At 47.7% G+C, this 10,549-nt stretch overlaps 1 protein-coding gene across 2 annotated transcripts in view; it reads right to left on the reverse strand.

Moving 5' to 3' along the window:
- The window catches only part of RNF43 (ring finger protein 43), a 423,348-nt gene extending 420,332 nt beyond the window's left edge, over positions 1 to 3,016 (reverse strand). For both annotated transcript variants that reach the window (XM_078679486.1, XM_078679487.1), the window contains exon 1: positions 357 to 3,016. In XM_078679486.1, coding sequence (XP_078535612.1) covers positions 357 to 605 — 249 coding nt within the window. In that variant the 5' untranslated portion in view covers positions 606 to 3,016. The remainder of the gene's footprint in view (positions 1 to 356) is intronic.
- Positions 3,017 to 10,549: the final 7,533 nt, after the last annotated feature.

The raw sequence follows: 10,549 nt of genomic DNA on the forward strand, positions 1-10,549 counted from the left end.
CTTCGTTCTCCGAGGGACCACTCACTCTGTTCTGACTTATCAAATCAGCACAGTCTGGAGCCTTCTGTATTGGTTTGTTTCACAAATGCACAGTTACAAACGTTTCTAAACTGAAGGCCTTGGACTGGAAGCGTGGGAGGCCTGCAGACACAGTGTGCTGCCCACCCTAAAAACCAACTGACCTAAGTATCATAATACAATGAATAGTACAATCTAAGCCCCAGAACCGAAAACCTACAGTTATATTTAAAGATTGCCACATGGTCACCACACTTAGTTATGTGCTGAGATCGCACACCTCCCACAAGAGAAAAGCAGGTGTCATTCCCTCTGTGACTTGCGCTTCAGACACTTACCTGCAGCAGCTTCCCTTCAGCTGGGGTCACCTCAGCCATCTTGGCAAACACTCCCTCCAGGGTCAAGTTGTCCTTCTCTGCAGAATCCATCCTCAGTGGGATCACGCGGATCAGGGCCTTCTGGGAGGCCGCGCGTTCTGACTCCACGGCTGCTGCCAGCACCAAACCTGTGTGCCCAAGTCCTGCCTGCAGAGTCGCCATCAGCAACCAGGGCCAGAGGATTACCAGCTGCCGCTGGGAGCTACTCATACTGCCCACTGCAGCGCTGGGCAACGGGCGTCCATAGCGCTCGGCAATCCAGAGCAGCCCCCAACCGTCAGTGTACAGAGACTGCCATCCCAAGAGAACTCTGCACCATCCGCAGGAGAAGACAATGGAGCCAGGCCTATTGGTCAATGTTATATAAGACTCATAACGTACCACTTAGAACCGTGATACCGTTCCCATTGGTGATGTACCCATCTGGGTGTATTGTCAAATATGTAGCGTGATATATACTTAACTTCTTGCAGACTGTTAAATTCATCAGGAGATGAACCCTGTGGCCCTTGAGACACGGTTTAATCCACTGAAGGACGGATTCTTCAACCCTGGGCATTCCAGTGCCATACCATGCACAGAGCATAGCACATCTTCTTGCTCCCAAAGATATCTTATAAAATTAGAAAAAACACACATCGTCAACTTTCAATGCGCTACCATTACCAGAGGAAGAGGAACTTGGAGATATTGGCGTAGAACAAAGGGATTTCCAAACCATGCCTTCAGCCTCCACCGGCATCAGGCTCTGCCAGTTCTCCCATCATTAGAATGGTCTGAGACTCAGGTCCTGGAAGAGTAAACTCAATGGCTGGGCAAGGCCAAAACCTGCGCTATCAAACCAGGGCCACGTGGTCTCCTTACCCAGCAGTGAGCAACATCTAACAGTAAAAGCTTTGGAAAAGCCCCTTCGTTGAAGGACATATAGTCCCGCAATCCAGTCTGAGCCAGGCGCTCCCCACAACTCCCAGCACAGGGATTCTGGGGTGTGGATGATATGCAGCAGGCAAGTCCCTGCCTCGCCCACACTTGTTGCAACAGGGCCAGGCAGCGGCTCTACCTCGAGGGAAGAGCTGTGGGGCCCCTTTTCAATTCCTCCTGGATTTACAGAGCTATTAGTTTGGTTACAACATCTCTGAAGCTCGCTTGCCGTGAAATCTGCTTCTCTCATACAGAGCCGCACCTCACCCTGGGATCCTGAGGCTTTTGCTGCACTCCTGCAACTATCCTTTCAAGATACTTGGCATTCCCATGCTGTTTGTTTTCTCCCACGATAAGGTGCCCCTTGTTGAAAATCACCAGTACATCAGTGAGCCCCTTGGATAAACCAAAGCTCTCTATCAGACAATCTTCTATCCAGACATGCTCTTCCCTTCCTCAGAAGCTGTGATAACTTAAGTCCTTCTTTGGGCCCTCAGTTGCTGCCCTCTTCAATGAATTTGTCAGGGCACACATGAAGCTTTTTTTCTCCTACTAGATCGTGTTTCCTGCTCCCAAGCTATTTTTCCCTTTTCTAGAATTGCTGTCCACTGTTGAAAATATTATTATTTACTTTACTTCAGTTTTCTTTCCCAGTTGGAATTATCTCCTGAGGATTTTCTTGATATCCCTTGGTTGAGTTTTTCACTCACATGAAGATTTTGTTTCCCAGGTGGGACTTGCTGTTCTTCCTCTGTAGTCGTTTATATCCGTCGGCTCGTTGATCTCCACGCTTAAATTATAGTTATCTTTCAAAATGTGTTTTTCCTCTTGTGGTTCGCCTCTTGTGGTTTGCCTCTGGCGAACTGCAATTTTTTCCCTTTAAGTCGCTGATTTCCTTCCCTGGCGATGTGGCCCCTTTATGAGTTTGTTGATTCTCCCACTGAACTCCGACCCCCGGTGTAGTTACTGTTCTCCATGGGTAAGTTGTTCCCTCCCGTAAACTTACAGTCAGCCCTGTTCCTCGCCTAGATCTGAAGTGCTTCTCCTGCCCTGCGCTCTTGTGCCCTCCTGGACTTGTTTGCCCCTGCTCTCTTAGGCGGTGTCCCTTTGAAGTGCGGTTATCACACCGAGCATTTAAAAGGGACAGCTGCGCTTTTGTTCTCCCCGTGGGTGGTGGTGCTGTGCCAGCGTGGGTGGTGGTGCTGTGCCAGCGTGGAGTTGCTGCCTCCCAACCGCCCCGGGTTGCTGCTTTCCCCCTGGAGCCTCCTGCCCGGGGGCACTGGCGCCGTGGAGGTGCTCTTTGCTCTTCTGCGGCTGCAGTGTCACCCTGAAGCACTTGTCTCTCTCTCCTGCTGGACTTCGGGTGTCTCCGTGGAAACGTGCTGCTGCCTCCTCTGCCGTGGAGCGGTCTCACCTCCCGGAGGCGCCCAGGGCCCGTCTCCTCTTCGCGGCGGCTGCTGCCTCCGCCGCACTGTAGCTCTTCCCCTGAAGCCCCGAGAAGTTGTCGCTGCTTCTCGGGAGTTCGGGCTCGCCCTCGAAGCCGCCGGTGACAGGCTGTCACCGCCCCGGTCCTCTGTCCGCCCCTCGGATTCAGGGGGCTCCGGGCTGGCGGCGCCGCGGACCACGATCGGGGAATCAGCGCACAGGGCCCGGGAGAGCCAGCAGGGCGGCCGAGAGAGCGTCGCGGCGGCTGAGGGATCATTGAGGCCCAGCGCGAGAGCGGAGGGGGCGGTACCGGGGAGGAGAGCGAAGGGAGGCGGGGAACGGAAGAGAGGTGTGAGGGGCGGGGAGAATGAGGAGGGCGGGACTTACGAGGAGAGAGAGGTGGGAGCGCGAATAGAGAGGGGCGGGCAGAGCCGTTTAGTTCAGGAGACGGGAAGGACAAGAGGGCGGGCCATACGGAGCTGTGAGAGGAGTATGGGGCGGGGCCGAGGAAAGTCCGAGGGATTGTGGGCGGGGCAGAGAGCCGGGGGCGGGGCAGTCCGATGTGGGAGGAGCAGAGTGGGTCGTAGAACAGATAGTGGGCGGGCAGGGAAGGTTCGGAGAGAGACAGGTAATTGTGAGAGTTTATTGAAAGAAGTACCTGAGATGGACGAGTCAACAAATTATCAGGGAGAGCCGAGCCAGGCTGGGCTCTAAGAGCCAGAGCACCGAGCAGAGCCCTGAAAACCGTTGGCATCTAAATCTTGCAACAAACATCATGTGAAAATAGGATTATCTCTTTTAACTAAAAACGGTATTGGTTTACTTTGCAAAAGCTTCACCTTAATACAACAGATGGATTTTGTTCAGAGCACACCCTCCCTGAACTGAGGTATTGGAACTGCTCTCATATGTGATAATGAAGGAGCCTCCATAAAAAAGACTTGCCTGGACATAATTTGGTCAAGCCTAGAAGCCAAGATTGGTCCCAGGTTTTCTGGTTTCACATCATGCAATACACCCACTAGATTTATTTATTTATACGTTTTTATATAGTGCGGACTTTACCCGAAGGTGTCAGAGCGCTTCACAATAGGAACAGAACTGATACATGAGAACATTACAAGTGAACAAATTGCAAAAGCAAACGTTACATTACATGAGGCAAAAGTGACAATCGTGAGCAAACAAAATACAAGAGGTAGCAAACGGTGCATTACAGGAGGAAAAAGTGACATCTGTGCAGGTTACAAAAGCATACAAAGTACAAGTAGAGGAATAATACTGCAATAAATGGAGGACACTCAAACACAAGAACAAACGTTACGTAGGCAATGGTGGCACTTGTGCAAGTATCGAAAGCAAACAAAATGTAAGAGGTAGCAAACAGTGTGATACAAGAGAAAAGTGACATGTGCATGTTACAAAAGAGTACCAAACACAGGTAAAAGGGTAGTACTGCAATACATGGCAGACTCTCAAACCACAAGAACACACTGGGAAGGCACTTCCATAGTCATGGAGAATAGAAATTTTTGAATACTAAAAGGTCTTCCTTCAGATAATAGAGAGGGCATGAATTAACTTTGGAAGTGTCTTTGAAGGAGGAGAATTTTGAGGTCAGTTTTGAAGGCCTCCGGCTCTACTTTTCATCACCAAAGGTTTATGTTTTGTTTTTAATTTTTGGCACTTGATGGTAGAGCTTTGGTGGTTAAAGTCACATTAAAGCTTGGCTCGTTTTGTGCTTGAGGGTCCACGAGTGGCTCCTCGCCCTCTTCCAAAAAATGCTATTCGCTACCTTATTCCAGATATGCAAAAATGTCTATTAAAGTCATCAAAGAGATATTTCGTCATCAAAATAGCTGGAAAAATGCAATGGCAACCACTCTATCAATGTAGCAGTAGAATTCTTTAAAACACTCACTAACATGCACTCACAGCTGTCTAGCAGCCCCTATCAGGTGTTGCAATTTAGACACTTGTAGCCTGATACATAAAGCACTTTGCAAGCAAGAATCATTCAGTTCATTTTCACAATTAAAGAGGAAACTACAAGTCCCTGAATACAATGTGCCATCGGGTAAAAAAAAAGCTAGAACTGGCTCATAGCACCACATATGGCTTTGAGGTGGGGAAGTCAAGAAGTTAACAGGGAGTGCCAATCCAGAGCCGAGCCACTTGGTTCTAAGAGCCCTCTTAGAACCAAGTGGCTCGGCTCTGGATTGGCACCAGAGCGCAAGTCGTGGTAACGACTTGCGTTGTAAAAAACGCGTTGTAACGGTACGCGTGGTAATACCACGCGTTGTACCGTCGTACATCCAATCAAACACAAGAAGTTTTTGTAGACTGCACATCCCAAACTCACATATTTAAATGTGTTTTCATAAGTGACATTGAAGTAAAAGGAGGCTTAGTGAAATAAAATACTTGTCAAGGATCTCACAATTTGGTGAAGTGAGGAAGCTGGGATTGATCCCAGGTTTTCTGATCCCCTCTTGTACAGTTCAGCCTCTAAACGGGTATCTTGGTCTCTCATCCATTTTACATTGAGTGTTACTGCCTTGTGTTTATCTACTGTATGCAGATGACTTAGTGCTAGCCAGAAGAACAAAGGTGGGCTGCAAAGACTCCTGGATAGAACCTTGAAATATTCCAATAGAAATGGCCTGACCATAAACATGAAAATACTAAAACCCTAAAATTCCAAGTAAAAAAACGAAACAGCCACAATTAGCATCTGGGAAGTGTAAATGTGGAACCAGCCAATGTGTGCAAATACCTTGGAGTTCTATTTAATCTCATTGGAAGTTTTGCAGCCCAGATAAAAGACATTGAAAGGAAAGGCAAAGCACTGGCAGTTGATCTAGATTCACTGCACAGAAAGATGATGGAATTCTTTGCTTCTGAAATGAAATGAAAGTCGGTATTTCTAGAGCACTGACTGTCACTCCAAAGGGAGCATCCTGGCGCTGATACTGAGGTGAGATGAGGCTCTAATGGTCTAAAATAAGAGAGAGGCAGAGTTCATCTGTTGCTCCAAAGATCCAGGTTTTTAGCGCCTTTCTGTTTTGGGGCTCGGTTTTTGCATTCTCAGTTGCAAAGGCAGCATGTTCCAGGCTATGGAACCTAATACTGCTATTGTTTTTCCTCCTTTAGTTTTGCATCTAAAATTGGGGGGTTTGAGCAGGTTCGCAGATGAGGACCTGAGAGTTCTGTTTGTGATATAGGGGGTGAATCTGGATGAGATATATTTTGGTCCTGTCTAATGGGACGCTCTGAAGGTGATTAGAAGGATTTTGAACAGGATTATTTTATGTAATGGGAGCCAGAGGAGGGTTTTGAGGGCTGCAGATGCTGAGGACCTTCGGGGTTGTCTCAATACAATCTGTGTTGCTGCGTGTTGGACCACTTGGAGTCTCTTTACTACTTTTTTGCTGGGTCCTGCCAGGATGCTGTTGCAGTAGTCAAGTCGCAAACGAATCAAGGCGACAGCTACTGATTTCCTTGCTGCAAGAGAGAGTAAGTCAAAAAATTGTCTCAATGATCTTATAATGCTGAAGCAAGTCCCTGCTACCTTCACAGCGTGTGGTTGGAAGCTGAGGGCGGAGTCAAATTGCACTCCCAGATTTCTAGCCAATTTCACAGTCTCTGGTGGGAGTGAGGTACCCTCTGGCCACCACTCGCTTGGTAGGAATGAGTCTTCTTTCCCTATAGGTAGGATTTCAGTCTTGTCGGTGTTGCACCTAAGGTGGTTATCCTTCATCCACTGAAGGACCTTGTTTAGACAGCTTTTAAAATTGAGTTCTGCGTCCTTAGAATTCTGGTGCAAGGATAGTATCATTTGGGTATCGTCAGCGTAGGAGGTTACTTCGATCACGCATGATGTGATCAGAGAAATAAGTGAAAGTCATATAAACGTTATCCCAATATTGCAGGTGGCGCAAGCCAGTCCTCCCCATGGTGACTTATGGGAGTGAAGCTCTGAGGGGCCAGGACAGCACTTGGCAGGATAGCACAGTATAGAAAATCTTCAAGTCAATTTTCCACCTGCCGGCGCACAGGTTCCCAAAACAAATGAGGCTAGAGTTTGGCCTAGTATGAATCAATCATCAATATAACTTTATTCGAATACATATTGTATCCATAAAAGTGCAACAACAAAAATAAATCCACTTCATTATGTTAAAAACCGTAAACATACGTATAACAAATAAAAAAAGTTTAGACATCCAGTGCCCTCAAAAGTACATAAAGTGCAAAATTGTGCATCAGAGCTATACAGTATTCATAGAGCAACACGCTCTTACATCAGATTTCAAAAAGGTCCCCAAACAAATTGTCTCGGCTTCATATTTCAGGTGAGGAAACAGTTCACGTGCCTCTATTAAATGTCTAACTCTTTGTTTCTTTAAAAAAGGGACCAGAACATGTTTGGAATATATAAGAGAAAACCCACAATAAACATAAAATGTGACATGCACTGTCCTGAGTTGCCATCACAGGGACATGGGGTAAAATCCAAATTAATGTTGAAACCCAGCGGGAAACTTAACAGATATACTAAAATAGAAGGCTTTGTTTCCACCGCCCTCTCGCTCTAGTTAAGTACATTCAATCAATTAATCAGGTCTTTGTTAAGCGTGACTACTCACCCGTAAGGGTCTCAAGGCGTGGGGGAGGTCGCAGGTTCCAGTCCATCAAGGAGGGTGTCTGTCAAAGAGCCAGGTTTTGAGGTTTCCTGCGAAGATGGGGAGCGATGCAGTCTGTCTGAAGTGGACCATAAGGTCGTTCCAGACTCTGGCTGCGAAGAAGGAGAAGGAGCGGCCTCCCGATCTGGTCTTTCTGATGCGGGGGACCAGGGCGTAGGAGAGCTGGGCTGATTGTAGGGTCCTTTGGGGTGCGTGGAATTTGAGTCATCTGTTCAGGTATGCTGGTCGTGGAGGCCCTTGTGAGCGTGGGTGAGCATCTTGAAGGTGACTCTAGCTTCGATGGGGACCCAGTGAAGTGTGCGCAGGTGCTGGGAGATGTGGTAGTATCTTGGCAGCTAGAGGACCAGTCTTGCGGCGGCGTTTCGAATGTTCTGTAGCTTGCGGGTGACGTTTTTGTTTACTCCGGCATAGAGTGCGTTGCCGTAGTCGAGTCTGCTGGTGACCAGGGCGTGAGTGACAGTCTTTCTGTGGTCAAGGGGGAACAATTTGAATGTCTTACGTAGGAGGCAGAGGGTGTGGAAGCAGGAGGACGAGACGGAGTTGATCTGGCGGTCCATTTTGAGCTCTGAGTCCAGGATGATTCCCAGGTTGCGTGCATGGTCCGTGGGGGTGGGTTGGCTTCCGAGGGCAGTGGGCCACCAGGTGTCTTTCCAGGCGTTGGGGTTTGGGCCAATGATGAGTTCCTCCGTTTTGTTGGTGATTAGTTTTAGGCAGCTGTTTTTCATCCATTTTGCGACGGCTTTCATGCCTTCTCAAAAGTTGTGTCTGGCGGCGCTGTGTTCATTGGATATGGAGAGGATGAGTTGGGTGTCGTCTGCGTATGACACAATGTTGAGTCTGTAGGTTCTGACCATGGGGGCAAGCGGAGCCATGTAGACGTTGAAGAGCGTAGGGCTGAGGGAGGACCCCTGGGGGACTCCGCAGGTGGTAGGTGTAGGGTCCAAGAGGAAAGGTAGTAGTCTGACCCGCGGCGTATTGGCGGAGAGGAAGGAGCGGATCCAGTCGAGGACCTTGTCTTGGATCCCTGCGTTGTGGAGTCTGCGTATTAGGGTGCGGTGAGAGACTGTGTTGAACGCCGCTGAGAGGTCGAGGAGGATGAAGGCTGCTGTTTCTCCCTTGTCCAGTAGGGTGCAGATGTCACCTGTTGCGGCGAGGAGGGCGGTTTCTGTACTGTGGTTTTTTCTGAAGCCGGATTGGGAGGAGTCGAGGATGTTGTGCTCTTCGATGAATGAGGCAAGTTGGCTAGTGATGGCTTGCTCAATGATTTTCCCTGGGAACGGGTGCAGGGAGATGGGTCTGTAGTTTTTGAGGTCGGTCGGGTCTGACGAGGGTTTCTTCAGGAGGGGGTTGATCTCTTGTTTCTAGTCATCAGGGAATGAGGCGGTTGCCAGGGAGCGGTTGATGGTGTGGCAGAGCATGTGTGCGATGGTGTCGGCGGCTCTGTTGAAAATGTGGTGGGGGCATGGGTCCGTGGTTGCCCCGTAGTGGATTGACTTCATCGTCTTCAGTGTGTCTTCGGTGGTGAGGGCTGTCCAGTTGTCGATCACTGACTTCAGGGTGTCGGGGTGGTTGGTGAGGGTTCAGTGTGTTGGTTGTCTTCATCCAAGTTGTCGTAGATGCTCTTGATTTTGTGGTGGAAAAAGGTGCTGGGTTAGTCGCAGAGATCTTGTGAGGGAGGGATGTTGGTGGACTCGCTGGTGGGTTGGGCGAACTGCTTGATGATGTTGAAGAGTTCTTTGCTGTTGTGTGCATGAGTGGAGAATCTGTCTTCAATCGCACTGGCATGTAATCTAAGGGGGCGAGTAACATGTAATTTTCCACGATCTCCTTCACGGTTTCCTTACTCAGTTTATTGGAAATTACCTGGTCGTATTATTGGATCATCAAAAATATGTTCAAGATTGACAGAGCATAATATGGATCATACACTAGCTAGCCATGGAATTTTAACCCCCCCCCCACATCACAACTGAAGCAATCCTTAATGATGTGCCTGCTTAAACAAGCTGTTTCATTATTCCAGATGGAAAGCCATAATAACCGCAGTCAGGACTTTATGTAACCCTCGATGTATGGGATACCTATTTCTCTATGACAAATGTGAGTAGAAGATGGAGCCATAAGGGCCTTTCTACAAAATCCGTTCTCTTTCAATTGAACCAGTTTGCAATTCTGAATTCCCCAGAAGCCAGTGACATACGTATATATTTGTAATAAAGGGGGGTAAACACCCCCACCCTTCGGCTGTGTTAAGGAAAAAAGTGCACAAATTGATTTTGTTAGTTTTTGCCTGCTTTGTGCTACCTGTGGACCCGATGAGCCTGTGGCTGCAAATGATATTCCCAAATAAGAAAAAGTACTAACTTGTAATAGCTTGTTTTGTTGCCTGCAGAAATAGAAGATAAGTGATGTTTCTTTGGGCAACAGGCCATAATAAAAGATTTGCTAAAAATTGGTTTGTAAATCTAATGGAGACATAAAATCAACAAAGCCCTGTACCAGGAATCATAGAGTGTTTGGTGCGCGCTATTAAACCTGCATCATCTACATATAAAAGTGAAGGTAAAGGGAAGCCACTGATTAGAGGAACATCTGGGGTAATGTTCATTAAAAACAGGTGAAGGTTATTAATATATAATATGAATAAAAGTTGTGCGAGTACGCAACCTTGCCTCACTCATCGTAAAACATTTATTGGAGATGAAAGCTCACCCTCTGTGGTGATTCTAACGTTGGCCTTCAATTCTGTGTGCAAATATGTGAGAAAGTGCACTAGTGCCTCGTCCAGTCCCTGCGCTAAAAGATTTGTCCAAAGCTTAGATCAATTTACATAGTCAAAAGCTTGGTATACATCCATGAATGCTAAATACACTGGTGACATACGTGCAATTGTATATTTTCCAATTTTCAGTGTCAAGTTTAAGCATTGTTCGACCGTGCCAACATTACTCCTAAACCCATATTGACCGGGTATCACGGTCACTAGATTATCCTCAGGATCGGATTGAAGCTCTAAGGGGTCCACCTCTCGACAGCCCCAAGTCTGGATAGAATAATTCCTCTCGGACTAGTGGGATGGTCAACTGAGGGAAGGAAAGGGTA

Source organism: Lissotriton helveticus, chromosome 3_1 (genome assembly GCF_964261635.1).
Source record: "Lissotriton helveticus chromosome 3_1, aLisHel1.1, whole genome shotgun sequence".
NCBI lineage: Eukaryota > Metazoa > Chordata > Amphibia > Caudata > Salamandridae > Lissotriton > Lissotriton helveticus.